We start from the raw sequence: 20605 nt of genomic DNA on the forward strand, positions 1-20605 counted from the left end.
CAGCCAGTGCCTCGTGGGGTTGGGGGTGCCCCTGCCCTCTATCTTACCCTAACCCTAACCACAGGGGGGTCCCTAACACAAAAAACGAAGACAAGAAGTCACGTAAGAAAGAAAAACAAGTAGAAAAAGAAAAAGACAAGAAGTCACGTACAAGAAAGAAAGATAAGCAGAAAAAGCAAAAGACAAGAAGTCACGTACAAGAGAGAAAGACAAGTAGTCAGAAAAAGAAAAAGACAAGAAGTCACGTACAAGAAAGAAAGATAAACAGAAACAGAAAAAGACAAGAAGTCACGTAAGATAAAACAAAGAAAATAATGTAAATACACACGGAAAGGATTTAAAGGAAGGGGGTGCCATAAACAAAAGTACAGTGAACAAAGGACGGGATGTCAAAAAAGACAGGGGGTGCCATAAAAAGATAAAGAGACAATCCTAATAAATGTATCTGACTCCAGCAATTTGCACTAAAATTTCTAGAAAGCTGGTTTTCTTTCTCCTGCTCGCCTTGTCTGAATATGGAGTAAACACAGAAAGACAAGAAAAAACAAGGGGAAAACAAAGAGAAAAATAGTAAGAAAACTAAAGATATGAAAGACAAGAAGTCACGTAAAATAGAAAGAAAAGCAGAAAAAGAAAAAGACAAGAAGTCAGAAAAAGAAAAGGACAAGCAGTCAACTTAAAAAAGCCCAAGTGGGAGGAGCTAACATGAGTATAAAAGGCCAAGAGAGGCAAACAGAAAACAGAGAGACAAAGACAAGACACACTGGGTCGGCCTGAAGAAGGCAAAAACATGCCGAAACGTCGCGAACGGCCCAGTGAATGCTAAATGTGCACTAAAACCCTAGATATGGGCAATTTTTTGAACCAGGGCAGGGACACCACCACCCGGCCCCATCGATGGCCCGTGCACCTCAGGCTACCAGCTTGCTGGTGGCCTGATTCTTTTCTTAACACCTAACCAGCCAGTGCCTCGTGGGGTTGGGGGTGCCCCTGCCCTCTATCTTACCCTAACCCTAACCACAGGGGGGTCCCTAACACAAAAAACGAAGACAAGAAGTCACGTAAGAAAGAAAAACAAGTAGAAAAAGAAAAAGACAAGAAGTCACGTACAAGAAAGAAAGATAAGCAGAAAAAGCAAAAGACAAGAAGTCACGTACAAGAGAGAAAGACAAGTAGTCAGAAAAAGAAAAAGACAAGAAGTCACGTACAAGAAAGAAAGATAAACAGAAACAGAAAAAGACAAGAAGTCACGTAAGATAAAACAAAGAAAATAATGTAAATACACACGGAAAGGATTTAAAGGAAGGGGGTGCCATAAACAAAAGTACAGTGAACAAAGGACGGGATGTCAAAAAAGACAGGGGGTGCCATAAAAAGATAAAGAGACAATCCTAATAAATGCTTCTGGCGTAGGATCTTGGTGCGGCCGTTTGCCTGGTAGGTGTGTTTGGCTATGATGGCAGCCTTGGGCACAACAATGCGGGAGCAGGTGTTCTCAAACTTCGCATTGATGCAGATCTCTTCGCCTTCACAGAATCCACGCCGGTCAATTTTTGCATTCAATGACACCTGACCGTCAGGGATGAACATGCAGGTGACTTTCTTCTCGGAGGGTCAGCGCTCGTTTGCATGTATTAGCTCTAGAATTGCCACAGTTATCCAAGTAACGGATGAGCGATCAAAGGAACCATAACTGATTTAATGAGCCATTCACAGTTTCACTGTACCGGCCGCGTGTACTTAGACCTGCATGGCTTAATCTTTGAGACAAGCATATGCTACTGGCAGGATCAACCAGGTAGCCCCTCAGGCGGCGGCAGCGGCGCGCACGCACGCGCTCGCTCGCTCGCTCGGGGCTACTGAGCCCTGTCGACCAGGGCGAGGCTTTCCGGATGCACGTGTGGACCGGGGCGAGGGTTCGAGAAACCGTGTTTGCCGGACGGGGCCCCGTCGCCCTCGCGGGGTGGGCAAACTCTGGGTTTGCCTACCCACTCTGCGACGAGGCCCGCCGTGGTATGACCACCGGGACGGACCGGGCGTCTCGGTCTCGCTACCGAGCGATCGCGTCTGGCGGGGGGGGGGAAGCGTGGGGAGGACAGGGCGGGGTCCGAGAACCACCACCCCCTTCGACCTTCGCGCTGTAACCCCCGGCCAGCGCTAGAGGCGAGCCTGCGGGCCGGAGGAGCTGACCGCCCGAAGGCGCCGGCGAAGGTGCCGGGCCCGGCGGCAGCCCTCTGATGGCAGGCCACGTTTGCCAGTCGATCGGGGTGGGAGGGCACAACCCTAGAAAAAAACTTACCTGTTAAAATAAAGCCTGTATAAAGGAAAGAAAAAACTTACCTGTTAAAATAAAGCCTGTATAAAGGAAAGAAACAAAAAGGAAAACACTTATTCACCTGGGCTCGACTGAAGAAGGCACTTCTATGCCGAAACGTCTCGCGATAGCCCATTAGCTCTCAAACCCAAGACATGGGTAATTTTTGGAACCGCCGGGCAGGGTCTCCACCTCCCGGCCCCCATTGATGGACAGTGCACTCAGGCCCTTGGTGGCCTGTTATCACCTAAACCCTAACCCCCTAACCAGACCCCCCTCCCCTCCGGCGGCCGGACATGCTGAAGTGTATCCCCCTGTGGCGCTGCAACCGCCACGTCGAGTCGGTGGACAAGCGGCATTGCAACTTGCAGACGGTTCCTGATGAAATATTTCGATACAGCCGCAGTTTGGAGGAGCTTCTCCTTGATGCCAATCAACTCAAAGAGCTACCAAAGCCTTTCTTCAGACTACTGAACCTCCGGAAACTTGGCCTGAGCGACAATGAGATCCAGAGACTCCCGCCTGAGGTGGCTAACTTCATGCAACTGGTGGAATTGGACATCTCCAGGAACGATATTTCTGAGATCCCAGAGAGCATTAAGTTTTGCAGGGCCTTGGAGATTGCAGACTTCAGTGGAAACCCCCTCTCCAGATTGCCGGATGGTTTCACTGAACTCCGAGCGCTCGCTCACCTGGCCCTCAATGATGTGTCATTACAGATGTTGCCCAATGACATTGGAAATTTGGCCAACCTGGTGACGTTGGAGCTCAGGGAGAACCTGTTGAAGTCTCTGCCCATGTCGCTCTCTTTCCTGGTGAAACTGGAACAGCTGGACCTGGGCAGCAATGAACTGGAAGTTTTGCCGGATACCCTCGGCGCTCTCCCCAACCTAAGGGAGCTGTGGCTGGACCGTAACCAATTGTCCTCATTACCACCAGAGCTGGGAAACCTTCGTAGGTTGGTGTGTCTGGATGTGTCGGAGAATCGTCTGGAGGAGCTCCCGTCAGAGCTGAATGGCCTCCTGGCTCTCACAGACCTGCTGCTCACACAGAACCTGCTGGAGGTCGTCCCGGACAGCATAGGGTCTCTGAAACAGCTGTCCATCCTGAAGGTGGACCAGAACAGACTGACCCATCTGACTGATTCAATAGGCGAGTGTGAAAACCTCACAGAACTTGTCCTGACGGAGATAAGAAAGATCTAACCCAAGACATGGGTAATTTTTGGACCCGCTGGGCAGGGTCTCCACCTCCCGGCCCCCATTGATGGACAGTGCACTCAGGCCCCTGAAAGGGTGGCCTGCTATCACCATAATCCTAACCAGCCCGTGCCTCGTGGGGGTGGGAGATGCCCCTGCCTGGCCCTAAAACCCTAACCCTAACCAGGGGGGGGGTTACAAGAAGTGCAGAGCTAGAACTAGTGTGGCTCCACTACACAGTCAGGACTGTAAAGTTAAGAAACCACTAATTCAGACTCAGGCCTTATATTTTCTGTTCTTTGTGTCAGGACAAGAAGTGAAAAGTTGTTGGGTGGAAAAAGGAATGAATGAATACATGACTTTTGCACACAGATCTCATTAACACACAAAACACATCCCATCTGAGGCCAGACAAATGTGGACTGTGAAGGCTCTCTATTGCACATTTAACTGTTGTCAAAGTAACAGCTGAAAAAAATATATTTTGCTGTACCACTAGTGTAAAAAGTGAAATTAAAAAAGGAAAAAAGAAGAAGAAGAAAGGCAACCATTCAGTAGTTCTTGCCCTTTAAGGCTAATCAAAAATGGTGGAAATGTGCTTTTCCTCTCACACTTGACTTGTTGTAGTATGTTTGAATATGAGAAAATCATTAAAAAAAAGTTTTTGGGAGATGCAAAATCCATAAAAAAAAGGAGTAAAAAAAGCCTAAGTAAAAGGAAGAAAAATTAAAAGAAATGCTTACCTGCAATACCTGAAGAAAAAGGAGAGAAAAAAGTTAGAAAAAAGTGCTTACCTGCAAACCCTAAATAAAAGGAATTAAAGAAATGCTTACCTGCAACCCTAAAGGAAAAAACCTGTATAAAAGGAAGAAAAAAGTGCTTACCTGCAAAAACCTAAGTAAAAGGAATGTAAAAACTTAAATAAATGGCGGTGAAAATTAAAAGAAATACTTACCTGTAAAACCTGTATAAAAGGGAGAGAAAAACACTTACCTGCAACCAGTACTGACCTGAGCCAGCCTGAGGAAGGCACTACGATGCCGAAACGTCGCGATGGCTCATTGCAGATCGAACCCAAGACATGGGTAATTTTTGGACCCGCTGGGCAGGGTCTCCACCTCCCGGCCCCCATTGATGGACAGTGCACTCAGGCCCCTGAAAGGGTGGCCTGCTATCACCATAATCCTAACCCCCTAACCAGACCCCCCTCCCCTCCGGCGGCCGGACATGCTGAAGTGTATCCCCCTGTGGCGCTGCAACCGCCACGTCGAGTCGGTGGACAAGCGGCATTGCAACTTGCAGACGGTTCCTGATGAAATATTTCGATACAGCCGCAGTTTGGAGGAGCTTCTCCTTGATGCCAATCAACTCAAAGAGCTACCAAAGCCTTTCTTCAGACTACTGAACCTCCGGAAACTTGGCCTGAGCGACAATGAGATCCAGAGACTCCCGCCTGAGGTGGCTAACTTCATGCAACTGGTGGAATTGGACATCTCCAGGAACGATATTTCTGAGATCCCAGAGAGCATTAAGTTTTGCAGGGCCTTGGAGATTGCAGACTTCAGTGGAAACCCCCTCTCCAGATTGCCGGATGGTTTCACTGAACTCCGAGCGCTCGCTCACCTGGCCCTCAATGATGTGTCATTACAGATGTTGCCCAATGACATTGGAAATTTGGCCAACCTGGTGACGTTGGAGCTCAGGGAGAACCTGTTGAAGTCTCTGCCCACGTCGCTCTCTTTCCTGGTGAAACTGGAACAGCTGGACCTGGGCAGCAATGAACTGGAAGTTTTGCCGGATACCCTCGGCGCTCTCCCCAACCTAAGGGAGCTGTGGCTGGACCGTAACCAGTTGTCCTCATTACCACCAGAGCTGGGAAACCTTCGTAGGTTGGTGTGTCTGGATGTGTCGGAGAATCGTCTGGAGGAGCTCCCGTCAGAGCTGAATGGCCTCCTGGCTCTCACAGACCTGCTGCTCACACAGAACCTGCTGGAGGTCGTCCCGGACAGCATAGGGTCTCTGAAACAGCTGTCCATCCTGAAGGTGGACCAGAACAGACTGACCCATCTGACTGATTCAATAGGCGAGTGTGAAAACCTCACAGAACTTGTCCTGACGGAGATAAGAAAGATCTAACCCAAGACATGGGTAATTTTTGGACCTGCTGGGCAGGGTCTCCACCTCCCGGCCCCCATTGATGGACAGTGCACTCAGGCCCCTGGTGGCCTGCTATCACCATAATCCTAACCCAGGAGGGAAGGACCGCGCATTCCTCGGTCCCCCCCAGGGGGGACGGGGCCGTAACCAACGCCCTAACCCTAATGATGCGGGTGTCCGCGCTGAAGCTTCTGGGTCTGGGCTGCGCCAAGGTGGAGTACGCTAAAGGCAAGCAGCGGTGCCGACAGGAGGCCGAGTACCTCAGACATGAAACGGTCCTGCGGCTGCAAGACCAGCCCACAGACTCTGACGGCTCTGTGGTGTTGAGACCTGGCAACAAGTACGAGTACACGTTTGGATTCGAGCTCCCTCAGCAAGGGCAACTGGTGTCGTCATACAAGGGGAAGTTCGGCTACGTCCAGTACTGTGTCAAAGCCCTGATGGAGAGGCCGCAGCAGCCCGTGCTAGAGTGCAAGAAATGTTTCGAGGTGGAGGAGCCACTGGATGTCAACACCCCAGACCTGCTGTCTCCAGCAGGTGGCATGAAGCAGAAGAAAGTCACCTGCATGTTCATCCCTGACGGTCCCTGGGTACTGGAAGGCTGGTGCGTTCATAAAGATGGGACTGTGAGGCGGAGGAGGAGTTCAACGGCAATGCTCGCATGCTGCCGGTCGGCTGAAGTCCACCAGTGGGAACCGTGGAACTGTGGTCCACCTGTTAAGGACCAAACTTGAAAACAGGCAGAAGGTCTGAACTCCAGAGGAGGTTGGATGGAGAAGTAAAGGCACGAGTGTGGAGGTGGACTGAAATGTTGGTCGTTTGTTATGTCAGCTGCCTTCAACCTGCTTCATCGCTTATGAGTCTTCCTGCTCGTGCTCCTCAGACCAGAGATGTTGAGGCCCGATGGCACAGTGATATGCTGCATTTCTGAATAAGCTGCCCTTTCCAGAGACTCTCCATTTACAGCCACTATGACTTTGTTACTGGGCCGAGCACTGGCCTGCTGTGGCACCGTGGCTTTTTCTCATTGCACTCCAAGACTGTATTTTTACAGGACTACTCAAAAGGAAACATCCTTTTACCAGTCCACTCAGTTTGCATCGCTGTTACGAAATTGTTGGGAACACTGTTGCTTTTCAGAATCACAGCATGTAAATTTCTTCCTTAAATGTCAGTAGTGTTACCAGTGTTTGAAAAAAGTCCTTTATTCCTATATTGTTGCTTTTGACTCTCCTACTGCCCAGAAGACTCTGTTCAACTGAACAATGTTTTTGATGTGGAGATATGCAACTTCCACCAGTCACCACAGCTTGGTGACTGGTGCTAATTACTGCGAGTGCCGTCCATACCACACGCTCTCGATGGAACGCACTTTATCTGAGGATCCTTGTATCTGATCTGCAGTTGTCCCAGGCAACATTTCATTTAAGAGTTCCACTTCTGTGAATTCACAACTTCTGTTCTTTCAGGGCGCAGGGAAATCACTGTTAATGACTCATTTGTGAGAAAATATGTTTGTAATACGCTCTTGATACGTGCAGATGTTTTTGTATGAAAGCCGAGGGGAGAATATAAAAGGCGGAGCTCACACAGGAGCTCATTTTCCACTCGGCACTCGATGAGAGCACATCTCTGCCAGTCCAACTGTTGCCAGCTAACCTAGCTTACAGTTTTCTGTGTGCCACACCTGAAGAAGACCGTGTACGGTCGAAACGTTGTGTTTTTTGTGTTTATTTTTAAATAAACAGTTTTTTTTGGCACACCTTCTTTTGTTGTTTACTGTTTTTACGTGACTTTTTCCTTTCCACATTTTGGAAAGCGTTTTTTGTTCACATTAAAATTAAATAAATATTTTTTGAAGCACATTTAATTTTTTTTGGAAAAAAGAAAAGAAGAAAAAAATTCTGGACGCCATGGACGACGGCTGGACGGTGGTACGCTATGGCCGCCGCCGCCAACGTGACCGCCAAGTCTTCTGGGACGGGTACGGAGGGCCGCAGGGAGGGATGGACCGTGCACGCTCCTTTTCCTTTCGGAGAAGGGATTATCTTCCCCACCCTAACCCATTTTAGTCCTTCCTCAAATGAGAAGACGTAAAAGATGGAGCTTCATATTTTAGAGCACAGCTTGAAAGTGGCGAGTATAGAGAAAGAAGGGATCCAGATTTGCACTCACGGATTAATAAAACTCGCCTTCCTGGCCTCCAAAACAAGATGCAAGTTTTTCAGTTTGACAGAGACTCCAGAGGACTATACCATCATCGTCGACGAGGAAGGATTTAAAGAGCTGCCCCAGTCGGAGCACATCAGCGTTGCCGACGCCACGTGGGTGGCCCTTAACGTGGTGTCAGGAGGTAGCAACACATCCACTTCACAACCCATAGGAGTCACCAAAATCGCTAAATCAGTCATCGCACCACTGGCCGACCACAACATTTCTGTTTTCATGCTGTCGACGTATCAGACGGACTTCATCCTGGTTCGAGAGCGAGACCTCCCGATGGTCATGCACACTCTGTCTTCCGAATTCACTTTGTTTCGAGTGGTCAACGGGGAGACTGTTGCTGCTCACAATCTGGGGGTGACCAATGGCTTTGTGAAACCAAAACTAGTGCCCCGTCCTATCATTCACCCCTTATCCAGTCATAAGAAACAGAAAACGTACAAGTTGTGAAATAAGAAAAAGAAAAACGTACAAGTTGAGAAATGGAAGAAACACGTAAAAGCCGTAGAACTGGAAAGGACAAATGAGAAGGGGGTGCCAGAGAGGAAAAATACAGGACGGGATGTCAATAAAGCAGGGGGTGCCATTTAAAAATTAAAAATATAAACAGAATGAAAAAGTTAAAGAAAGAATAAGAAAAAGAAAACGTACAAGTTGAGAAATAAGAAAAGAAAACGTACAAGTTGAGAAATATAAGAAAGTTAAAGAACAAACAGAGAAACAGAAATATAAAGAAAAGAAAGAAAGAATAAGAAAAAGAACACGTACAAGTTGAGAAATAAGAAAAGAAAACGTACAAGTTGAGAAATAGAAGAAAGTTAAAGAACAAACAGAGAAACAGAAATATAAAGAAAAGAAAGAAAACAGAAAGCCCAAAGTGGGTGGAGACAGAGAGTATATAAAAGCCGAGACAGGCAAGAAACAGAAACAGAAGACACGTTGGGCCAGCTTGAAAAAGGCACAAATACGCCGAAACGTCGCGAAGGCCCAACGATGCGCATTGGCCAATTATCACCCTATATGGGCAATTTTTTGAACGGGGGACGTCTGCCCACTTCATTCGTCGTGAGCGTGCCCTTTCCTCATCCCTAACCAACCCTAATCATACCTGCATTTGTCCACTGGAGGGAGACAAAAACACCAAGCTCTGAGATTCAAATTTTGAACTGCAGACCTCACAGTGTCTGTGTGTGTGTGTGTGTGTGTGCGCGCGCTTTGGTGTGTTTGCTTTGGTGTGTGTGTGTGTGTGTGTGTGTGTGACAGAGAGAGAGAGAGAGAGAGTGACACTTGCTGTGTATTTAAGAAACAAACGCTCAAAGAAACCAAACAGAATGACACAGGCAGAAAGACACTGTTTTATTTTGGTAACCAATGATGCATTTCTTCTCCGCTTGTACAGTACACCCTGAAGCCGTGTGTGGACCAGGAGATCAGCAGAACAGGAACCACAGAGCGTCAGCGGCAGACATCCAAGCTGCACAGGGCACACGCAGCACCAGGCAGAATTAATGACGTCCCTGATCCACAGCTCAAGCCCAGCCACCCGCTGCCTCCTCGCCGCCTCCTCCCGGGACCTTCAAGGACCACCCACCAGCCACTGGTACACATTCCAATCTTACACAATGGCCCCAGCATCACAGGGCATCTCCTGACATTAAAATCTATCCTGATTTCTGTTGTTTTTCCCTCATCTCTGAGCCGCTGAGTGTGTGTGTGTGTGTGTGTGTGTGTGTGTGTGTGTGTGTGTGTCTCTCTCTCTTTTACACAAAAAACACATGTCAATTGTTAAGGAAAATGTTATAAAACACTTCTTCAGTAAAGACTCAGAGAAGAGAAACACACAGAACTTCTTGCTAGCAAGGGCAGCCTCCACTCTAAGAGACTCCAGTGAGAGAACTGCCCCGGTCTTTATTTTATACTCCATTGAGCGTGTGTGTGTGTGTGTGTGTGTGTGTGTGTGTGTGTTGACAGAGAGAGAGAGAGACAGAGAGAGAGAGAGAGAGAGAGAGAGAGAGGGAGAGATACAAAGGAATGTAATTCAAATTTTGCACTTCAGACCTTACTGTGTGTGTGTGTGTGTGTGTGTGTGTGTGTGTGTGTTGACAGAGAGAGAGAGAGAGAGAGGGAGAGATACAAAGGAATGTAATTCAAATTTTGCACTTCAGACCTTACTGTGTGTGTGTGTGTGTGTGTGTGTGTGTCTGTCTTTTACACAAAAAATGCACTTGCAACAACTTTAATATGGAATGTACTGGACTTCCCAGCTAGGCGCCCTCCTGTGGACGACAGGTGCAATCCCAGTTGCACAGCACTTGACCAGCTTCTGTGTGTGTGTGTGTGTGTGTGTGACAGACAGACAGACAGACAGACAGACAGAGAGGGAGATTCAAAGCATCAGGACCAGGAGATGACACAGTGCTCCAAAGGCCTGGTTCTGCTGCCTCCTCCTCCACCCACCTGCTGCAGACGCTTCTGTGAAGGGAAACTGCTACATGTTATGTCACCGATCCCTGCCATGCTGCGTGTCTAACGACCCGGCAGGGCCTGCTGAGTACAGTGGTGGTGGAATCGGCCCGATCGGACACTCCTATCTGCCACTTTGACCTTTTTATTCCGTCAAATTTGGACCCATTTACACCAAGTCCAGAACCGTTGGTGCTATCGACATGGGGTCTTCACCAGGGTGTCCGGAGCACCCCGAAACACCCCCGTAGACACAACTTTCATCCCTCTACGACACTTACTTTCCCAGTTATTCCATTTTATTCCGTCAAATTCTGGCTATTACCCCCTAACCCTAACCAACCCTAATCATACCTGCATTTGTCCACTGGAGGGAGACAAAAACACCAAGCTCTGAGATTCAAATTTTGAACTGCAGACCTCACAGTGTGTGTGTGTGTGTGTGTGTGTGTGTGTGTGTGTGTGTGTGTGTGTGTACGCGGTTTACGTGTGTAATTTTGCTTATGTTGACAAATATCCTAATGCAGCTGTAGTCTGCTGAAAAAAAAGGTGCTTTTATGTTATACATATATAAATATAAAAATCTCAGCCCCAGTCGGCAATGTGGATCATCGAACAGTGCCCCTACTTTAAAGAAACACTTTTCTAATCAGGCCACAGATGCTGTCTTAGTATTATTTTGTTTCAACGCTCCTTTTATGTCTTAATTTCAGACCCATACATATATTCATTTGAAGTTTGCTTTAACTGATCAGAGCTGTAGATGCTCCCTAAAGCAGCTCTTATGTGTAAATCTTATGTAGCTCCTCCTTTGTGTTCACTGGTTATTCTGAAGCCAAAGTTTCACCAAGTCGTGGGTTTGAGCACGGACCAAAGATGTGCGTATTTTAATAAGCTTTTACAAGAAGAAATTAACCAAATGCGGACAGATTCCCTAATTTATATGCAACTCTTTCCACTTGTATTAACATTTTCCTGCTGTACACGTCTTCTTAGTGTAGTATTTAAGACAGTAGATGCTTTGTAAAGATAATAGTCCAGTACTGTCTGCTACACTGCCCCATGCAATATAACCAGCCTAATTTTCATTTTTTTTTCTCACCATGGAAGGCCTTGACAAGTCATTGCAGTCTGCCCTGTATCCTGCTCAGAAGCAGGTCTTTGCTTTTTCTACTGCAGCTGCAGGCAGCTCCAAGCTGTATGAAAAGGAAAGAAGAAAAATCAAACTACACGTTTTTTCTTTGTATTACGCTTGTTTGTATGTTGCATGGTACCTTTCTATTTGTGTATAGTTAATTGCACTATTGTTTGTTTTGAAACTAACTTGAGAGTGCAATAAAAAAACTATAAATACTGTATGTAATTAATAAAATTTTTACCATATTGTCTTTGGTGCTGTTTTTCAGCCTCATCTATCCTTTTTTATTTTGAGAAATGTACGTATGTGGTGCCCAGACTTGTGAAGCATTAGGACTATTGTCTTCCTGTAGTTTTGAGGTAACTCAGTTGTGCTGTTAGTGCCAACGCTTTTTACTGGTTTATAAGAATAGCTGGTTGAACAAGTAATGCCAACTGTCTTTGTTGCCCTGTGGTTATGCGCCGTTTAATTAGTAAACCCAAGATGGGCAATTTTTTGAACTGGGGCAGGGGTACCACCATCCTGTCCCACGGTGGAGAGTGCATCTCAAGGAACCGGCGATTGCTGGTTCCCTGATCTTTTTTCAACACCCTAACCCTTTACCACAGACGTGGAGTCAGGACCCGCTGTTCACTTTCAGTCAGTACACTGAAAATGAGTTTCATCAGACTAACCACAAATGTACGACAGTCAAGAACTTCTGCAGCTCTGAGCCAAGTTTCCTAAACAGTCTGCAGTATGAGGAGGACGAGTTCTTTAGAAAACTGATAGCTGCAGAAGGACAAACCTCAACTCAAAAATCTTTAAAACGCCTTCATTCTTCTCATATGATTAATGAGAAGGAAAACGGGACACCACTGTCTTATAATTCCCCAGGAACAAACTCCTCTTTCTCTCATTTCAGACCTGTTTCAAATCATAAGCAGACACAACCAAAAACCGGCTCACCTAATCAAACCAAATCCTAACTTTAAGCCACTATCCAGTCCTGTCCCCCTTCTCTCCTCATACCACCCACAGTTCAGACCCCACCTCAGGCCCCTTACTGCCTGAGGAGGGGTCTGAAGTATTTTCCAGCCTTATAAAGAAAGGGAAGACTGAAGTGGCAGACTGTCATGCAAAAAGCGAGCATCTCCTCCTTGCACTGCTTACAGTCAAATGACAAAATATGTGAACTCTTTTTAAACAGGAAAAAGGAAGAAATTGTACACCAGAGGGGGCAAGAAGGAGAAAACTTGAATATAAACTCAAAAGAAAAACCGCTGTTCCTTCCCTCCCCCAGAAGGCAGTAGAATATCATCATGTTAAATGCCACTTTTGGGGGGGGGGGGGGGGGGGGGGTAAAATTACTTGACAAATATGTTTCTCTTTTTTGTTATTTCGTCCCTCTTTGTTACAGCTACAGGAGGACAATAAACAGAAGAAGGAGAGCGGCACCAAAGAGGCGAAAAAACGAAAGAGCGCACCACCTCCTGACACCACATCCACAAAGAAGTCCAAATGTACCTCCAGTGCTGAGGGGGACGACAAGGAGGTTTTTCTCCTCCCTGTTCGTGGGCGTGAGCGTTACGAGATGTTGAAGAAGATCAATGACGGTTTGGAGCTGCTTGACAAGGACAGCAAAAGCAAGTCAAAGGTCTCAGTGAAGCATGAGGTTCCCGTGCCCTCCAGTGGAAAGAGGCTGCTCCAGAGAGGAGAGAGGAGTGACAGCGACTAAGATGCCCATCACCTCAATTTCGAAAACAAATGTCACCTTTTTGTCTAAGCCTTTAGGATTATTTCAGGTTTTAAATGCCCATTTAAAAACCAAAATGCCATCCTGCCTCAGTTAAAACGGTTCCTGAAACTGTACTGCCTGATTAGTCACTGCACTGACATACTGTTGTGTTCAGTTATGTTTTTCTTTTCTTTTTAAAAAAAACAAAAAAAACAACAACCCTATGTTCCTAATTGGGTTAGAGCCGTTCAGCATGGTTTGAGTGAGATTAAGAATGATCCTTGTCATAACGAGTCACTGCCGTTTATTTAAATAAAGTTCAAAGCTAGGCTTGCAAAACTTGAATGGAATTTGCCTCTGATGTTGCTGTATTACTGTGCTACAGTCCTGTCGCACCATGTCATTTTTTAAAAAAGAAATGTATATATTTTGCATGATTGTCTGGGAAATGCAACCACCTCTGCGCAACCTTGATTCATATGCAATATGTAATCATGTTTGTGTAACATGAAAGAAAAAAGAGAAAAAACGATGATAAATGCAAAGACTGGTAACAGCGCTAAGAACCATAAAGCAAGAGAATTTTTAAAAAACTGTGAGAAATAAACTACACTGTAAAAAAAATAACCCTATTCAAATTAAAAAAAATGATGTCCAGTTGTCACATCCAAAATATTTGGCTTTATAGAATCCAAATTGAGTCACTTGATATGACCTGATACTTTTATGTTGATATAAACAATATTACTAGACTTGACTGAAACTTTAAATTTTGCATTGATCCAAATTGATTTTTTTACATAGAACCATATTTTAATTATTGAACCAAGCTAATATATTGAAATTTAACCAACCTAATGTATTCACATCGAACCAAATTAACATGAACTAATATGTTTGTGTTGAAGCCAGGTAATTGATTTACATATATTCAAACTATATTTTTTACATTTCATTTCAGTTCAAAAATGCTCTGCATTTCCTATAAAAAACAAGACAGTTGGCCAACCAATTATTTCAAAATTATTTATTGTTCCAAACCATTTTAACTATAATCAATAGAGAGGATTAGTAATATACAGATTTAGTGCTACAGCAGAAATGATTAGAGAAATGTTTGTTTTATAAAACCTGCAATCTTTTGAAAACCAGTATAAAACCTGCAATCTTTTGAAAACCAGTATAAAACCTGCAACCTGTCTAAAAGAACTGGCATAAAACCATTATAAAAACTCTTTTTAAACCAATTTGCAAGTACTCAAAAATGTTTATATGTGCACTGTGCCTGTACAATGTAAAAAAAAAAAAAATCTACACATGTATCAATGAAATCAACTTAAATCTCCCTTTCAAATGGGTGTTCTTATAAATTTTGAATGTAGAATACCACTGCAGGCCAACCAAGCAAAATAACCAAGCACACATGCACATGCATGTGCACATACACATGCACACATGCATGCAAACACACTACTGTGCAGTGTTAAGTTCACAATTAAGTTTGCGAATCTTAGAGGTCATCTTGTTAAAGTCAAGCTCCATCATAATCTTTTGAAGAGCCTCAAAGGTGAACCTGAATCCTCGTGGATATTCCATATTAAGAGCATAACAGAGTCCAAAGACCATTGCCACTCCAGCTGCCACAGAAGGCAACTCATTCAGGACTTCCACACCATCAATGATTATCCCGATGTCTCGAGGCTGATGTAGGAGGCTTGAGTTGTCCCTGAAGACGAAGAGTGCCATGGTGGTACTCTGCAGCTCTTCCTCAGCTTCATCTTTCTGGGATATCTTGAGGTAAAATATGGAACAAAATGTACAAGTGAAGAACTGAAGTCTGGCACACCTGATAAATCTTTGACCATAATAAACTACTATTTTGATAGTTGTTTGGTCACAGACTATTAGAACAATTATTTGACTAATCAGATTGTGAATTGCATAATCATTAAATTAAATCAATGGTGGAACATTTTCATAAATGTTCCACAAAGCCCAAGAAAAAAAAAAGAAAACAATACAGAACCCTAAGATATTAACTTGATGAGTTGATTAATCGTTGCTGTCCTACATTAATCACTGCATTTAATAGCAGAGTTGTCAAATTTACATCAAGAGACTGCATCTCATGTAGAGACAGAACAGATATGGACATACCATGTATTCTTTTATCAAGTCCTCAACACATCAGCAAGGTGAATGAGAGGATAATGAGGGAGAGTCTAGATTATTATGAAATGTTTAAAAAGGATGTGCAGTGTAAATGCAAAATGATACCTGTTCAGATTAAATGAAAATGTATGCTTCAGCCATGGAATGGATGGAGCGATCTGTGGTTCTGAAAGCATACAGAAAAAAAGAATAATGTTACTTCTCTATAAAACACATTACATAGAAAAACCAAGAAATACGTAACATGACATACCAAACAGTCTACAGACCAGCCATTAGCGACTAAGTTTGGCATAGGGTCAATTTTTTGCTGTTAAAATTAAAATTTCTTCAGAAAATGCACATTTTTCCGAGCCGCGCCTGAAAGTCAATTAAAGGAATTAGTCTTATGTCATTGATCTTATATGCTGGCTTGTTATTTCTGTCTCTAAATCATGCACATTAATAATTATCTTTTGCGCTCGGTGTACACACACATAACACACAGATATTTATATGAAGAGAGACAAACGTGCGCGCACAAACACAAGCTTGTGTCTAGAAACCGCGAGCTCACCAGAAAAATTCAAACGAAGCGGAGCACGGAGTTATACTATGAATGTTATGAACTATGAACTTATGCTAGCTAGCTTTATCCACCACCGATGCATCGTGGTAACGCTAGCTAGTTAGGCAAAAAGCCGTGTTTTACCAGTATACTAACTTGTATTCCCGACTGTGATGGTCGGTTTCTGGTAACCAGTTCTAACGTTGCGCAGGATAGCTAGCTAGCTTATAGCTAGCAGCTACAATCATGCAAAAATTAGGGGTGGCTGTCGACCCAGCTTAAATGGGGTTATTTTCTGCGATTTTGGCAATACAAATTATAAAAGCTTTTGTAACACACTTGGCTTTACTTACGTTTATTTTCAGATGAAATTAATCAAAGATGTGACATGATGTTTCCAGCAGCCATGCAGAATAAAAATGGGTCCCGGTCTATTTCTGGTGGGCGTGTTCAAGTGCAAATCACTTTGACTCAAATTAAAGATATTATCTGTTCAACATGAAAAGAAATATATGTTTTGAGAGAAATCAAAAACTTTGCGTTGCGATGTTCACAATCCTGTACTGACACTATGGGCACATTTTTAGAAATCTATTTAATTCCACAGAAAGGTTAGCCACTTTAGTGTTTCACTTGTGACCTATTTATAGCTCACTGAAGAAGGTTTTAAAATGCAACAATGTTCGGAGATAGAGAGAAAAAAAAAAGAACTTTGGTGCAGGTGCAGGTGCAGTCTTTATGTAGCTTTCTGGTGACCTTAAAAGAACCTTTACGAAGCCCGTTGACAGGCCTTTAATCGAATGATCGGTTGGTTGATTGATAACAGAAAAAAATGACACATAAGATGGACATAAAGGACTGAAAACACCAAGAGCAAAATATTGCATCGCACTCATTTATGTAGTTTATTTTTAGATTAGATAATTTTGCAAAATAACGCAGCAAAATAAATAATAAGAGCCGGGATGTGCAGACTATTTAGCACTGAAAAAACTCCGTCCATGTGAACAGAATCAGGTGTTACCTTACCTGTTGATTAAATATCAAGACTATTTAGCAATAAGCTTACTTTAAAGGCTCGTAATAGGTGAACTGTCTTGGTATAGTTGAGTCACGCAGAGTTCATGGTCCATGTTGTGTTACTTGTTGTTTGTGTGTGTGTGTGTGTGTCACCCGATGACCCCTGGCGCCGGAGCGTCTAGACTACATTAGAGATGTGTCACAGCAAAGAGCCGCACCTGCGCTCAAAGAGAGCACATACATAGAGGTGAGGTATGAGGATAAATGGATAGATGCGGTCCTTTTTCGAAGCTGAGCGCACAGTTGTATTTCCTGCACAATCACACACGAAGTGAGGCTGTGTTTATGCCGGTTATACCATGAATATACACCCTGCAGGCACCACTTGTTTGTCAAACTGTTTATGAAGCAAAAGTCACATTTCTGTTTATTTACAAAGCAAAAAGAAGGGGGGGAAAGAGGCGTAGGAGGGGGTGGAGCGTGCGCACTAGCATACCGGCGACGGCTGTTTCCTTTCACTAAAAGGAAAAAAATAATAAAATGTGTACTTCACGTTACGGTTGAAACTGGGGTTTTTTTTGTGTTTTTTTTTATTTTTATTTTATAGAAACAATTTTTGCTCATAACCAATTGACAGGGGATTTCTTAAAATCACCCCGCAGTTCTTCAGCTGAGACACCTGAGTTAGAAAACACAAACACTGCAGCTGTCTTTGTACAAACTTGTACAAACTCTGTTTTGACCTTGTATACTGTATTTCCCCAGCCCCTCTATTTTGAAACTAAAACTATTGAACCTTAATTCAATTTCTCACTTCACATAATCGTTTCACTTTTGCCTTGAAGTGTTACTTTTAATTTAATTTAATTATTTTTTTATGACGCATGTTCTCTGGTGAGTTCAGGTACATCTGTAACTTCAAGTGGAATAGTTGCATGTGAGTTAAAAATTTTCTATAATACCAAAAAAAAAAAAAAAAAAAGACAAAATACTGACGTTTTTGTCGAATAATCTGTCTGACATGAGGGATAATATAGCATTTGCATTTTAACTAAAAGACTCGCGCACTGACACTATGGGCACATTTTTAGAAATCTATTTAATTCCACAGAAAGGTTAGCCACTTTAGTGTTTCACTTGTGACCTATGAAGTACCCCCGAAATTGTATCATATTAAACAACAACAACAACAATAACAACAACAATAAACACTCGAGGACTTTAAAGAGTTTAATTTTTTCCGAGGTTTGAGAGCGCTCACCCCGGCTCGGGGCTCCACAGATGTGCTGGATGAGAGCTCCTTGCTGCAGACTGCAGCGGAGTGTTTGACAGTCAAACTTGAAACAGTCTTTGGAACTGAAACGGTCTCTGCCAACACGAACACATACCCCAAACAGTTCGGTAAATATGTACAGTTTCTCGCAGCTTCAGTTTTCAGCAGCTACCAGAACTTGCCTACCGTCTGCATCCTCCCAGCAGCCTCGCACTTCATCTGCGGGCAGTACTTGCGTGTGTGAGCGCTGTCACCGGTGGCTTCGCAGATCGGGCAAGTGTAGTTCCGGAGGACGGGGCAGAAAACTATCCCGTCGTCTGATTTGAGCTTGTGAGATAGGTACACCCTCGGAGTCTCCCCGTTCTGCTTGCATAAGCGGCAGTAGTCCGAGGATGAGGCGCTGCTGCTGGTGTCCGACGCGCTGCTGGTCGGACTGGACTGTGATGAGTTTTTGGAGGATTTCTTCCCCCGAGTGGAAGTGTGGACCTTACTCCAAGGGGGCGCTTGTCCCTTCTTTGGACGCTCGGTGTCTCGGTTATCAACCTCACGGTTGCTGCACAGTTTCTCGAACACTTGGCTCAGATTCATGTAGTCGTGCCACATGTTAAAGCTGTCCCCACCAGTGAGGATCGAGTTCTGGACCTCCAGTTGTCTCGGCATTGTGGTCATTTTTTGGCAGAAGTAAAACTGAGAGTGTGTTTGGAGCGCCTCATATTTATAGCTCACTGAAGAAGGTTTTAAAATGCAACAATGTTCGGAGATAGAGAGAAAAAAAAAAGAACTTTGGTGCAGGTGCAGGTGCAGTCTTTTATGTAGCTTTCTGGTGACCTTAAAAGAACCTTTACGAAGCCCGTTGACAGGCCTTTAATCGAATGATCGGTTGGTTGATTGATAACAGAAAAAAAGGACACATAAGATGGACATAAAGGACTGAAAACACCAAGAGCAAAATATTGCATCGCACTCATTTATGTAGTTTATTTTTAGATTAGATAATTTTGCAAAATAACGCAGCAAAATAAATAATAAGAGCCGGGATGTGCAGACTATTTAGCACTGAAAAAACTCCGTCCATGTGAACAGAATCAGGTGTTACCTTACCTGTTGATTAAATATCAAGACTATTTAGCAATAAGCTTACTTTAAAGGCTCGTAATAGGTGAACTGTCTTGGTATAGTTGAGTCACGCAGAGTTCATGGTCCATGTTGTGTTACTTGTTGTTTGTGTGTGTGTGTGTGTGTGTGTCACCCGATGACCCCTGGCGCCGGAGCGTCTAGACTACATTAGAGATGTGTCACAGCAAAGAGCCGCACCTGCGCTCAAAGAGAGCACATACATAGAGGTGAGGTATGAGGATAAATGGATAGATGCGGTCCTTTTTCGAAGCTGAGCGCACAGTTGTATTTCCTGCACAATCACACACGAAGTGAGGCTGTGTTTATGCCGGTTATACCATGAATATACACCCTGCAGGCACCACTTGTTTGTCAAACTGTTTATGAAGCAAAAGTCACATTTCTGTTTATTTACAAAGCAAAAAGAAGGGGGGAAAGAGGCGTAGGAGGGGGTGGAGCGTGCGCACTAGCATACCGGCGACGGCTGTTTCCTTTCACTAAAAGGAAAAAAATAATAAAATGTGTACTTCACGTTACGGTTGAAACTGGTTTTTTTTTTTTTTTGTTTTTTTTTTTTATAGAAACAATTTTTGCTCATAACCAATTGACAGGGGATTTCTTAAAATCACCCCGCAGTTCTTCAGCTGAGACACCTGAGTTAGAAAACACAAACACTGCAGCTGTCTTTAACTCGCGAGGGCAGTCATGGACGCAAGACCTGCGTCTCATCACTGCTGCTTTGTGAATGTCTGTCTGTGAAAAGCGCTTAATAAATAAAGTTTACTTACTTACTTACTTACTGAGCCTGCAGTTCAGAAATTTAACCATTAGATGGAGTCATTGCCAAAGCAATGACTCCATCTAATTGCTATGACTTTTGGTGTTTATTTTGGACCTTAACTCGCCCCACAGTTTTGAGACAAGGTTCACATATGATATATCATTGTGTGCGGCTGGAGCTGGAATGAGTTGCTATGACTTTTGGTGTTTATTACTTCTATAGTTTTTTAAATATGAATATTTTAATGCAAGTTTTTTCCCATTGAAATGAATGGAGAACAAGAAAACTTCATTTGTGGTGTGCTGGCTCACTCTAGTGGTATGTCGGGAGTAATGGAGGCGGCCGCTGTGTCCCTGTGGTTGGCATACTTGTCAGATATCGACAAATCCTACACTACAGACCAGTTGACAGCGTGCAATAACCCAGCCGATTCATTCGTCTTTACACTACCTCACAATCGACTCAACGGTGAGTTATTTGTTTGT

General features: G+C 44.0%; 5 protein-coding genes and 1 long non-coding RNA gene across 6 annotated transcripts; 4 read left to right on the forward strand and 2 right to left on the reverse strand.

The window, feature by feature from the left end:
* Positions 1-2559: 2559 nt before the first annotated feature.
* Positions 2560-3640, forward strand: LOC309704330 (uncharacterized protein). Its single transcript, XM_082529413.1, has one exon. It carries the CDS (start codon positions 2611-2613, stop codon positions 3517-3519), a length of 909 nt encoding a protein of 302 aa, XP_082385539.1. The 5' UTR covers positions 2560-2610; the 3' UTR covers positions 3520-3640.
* Positions 3641-3709: 69 nt separating this feature from the next.
* LOC309704327 (uncharacterized protein) lies at positions 3710-5752 on the forward strand. Its single transcript, XM_082529410.1, has one exon. It carries the CDS (start codon positions 4741-4743, stop codon positions 5647-5649), a length of 909 nt encoding a protein of 302 aa, XP_082385536.1. The 5' UTR covers positions 3710-4740; the 3' UTR covers positions 5650-5752.
* Positions 5753-5814: 62 nt separating this feature from the next.
* Positions 5815-6404, forward strand: LOC309705626 (thioredoxin-interacting protein-like; the record flags this gene model as incomplete). Its single annotated transcript, XM_082531538.1, has 1 exon — positions 5815-6404. Exon 1 carries the CDS (start codon positions 5835-5837, stop codon positions 6402-6404), a length of 570 nt encoding a protein of 189 aa, XP_082387664.1. The 5' UTR covers positions 5815-5834.
* A 1216-nt stretch (positions 6405-7620) lies between these two features.
* Positions 7621-8633, forward strand: LOC309705811 (cytosolic arginine sensor for mTORC1 subunit 2-like). Its single transcript, XM_082531800.1, has one exon. It carries the CDS (start codon positions 7771-7773, stop codon positions 8341-8343), a length of 573 nt encoding a protein of 190 aa, XP_082387926.1. The 5' UTR covers positions 7621-7770; the 3' UTR covers positions 8344-8633.
* A 5191-nt stretch (positions 8634-13824) lies between these two features.
* On the reverse strand, positions 13825-16701 carry LOC309704371. Its single transcript, XR_014276197.1, has 3 exons — positions 16284-16701; positions 15489-15549; positions 13825-15002 (listed from the first exon to the last, which is right to left on the reverse strand). It is a non-coding gene; the product is annotated as an uncharacterized lncRNA (long non-coding RNA).
* Positions 16702-17863: 1162 nt separating this feature from the next.
* On the reverse strand, positions 17864-20046 carry LOC309704496 (nanos homolog 3-like; the record flags this gene model as incomplete). The annotated part of the gene is made up of 3 exons (XM_082529663.1): positions 17864-19085; positions 19538-19631; positions 20031-20046. 3 exons carry the CDS (start codon positions 20044-20046, stop codon positions 18392-18394), a joined length of 804 nt encoding a protein of 267 aa, XP_082385789.1. The 3' UTR covers positions 17864-18391.
* Between the last annotated feature and the right edge of the window lie 559 nt (positions 20047-20605).

The sequence above is a fragment of the Aulonocara stuartgranti genome, assembly GCF_965226115.1.
Source record: "Aulonocara stuartgranti genome assembly, chromosome: 4".
Lineage (NCBI taxonomy): Eukaryota > Metazoa > Chordata > Actinopteri > Cichliformes > Cichlidae > Aulonocara > Aulonocara stuartgranti.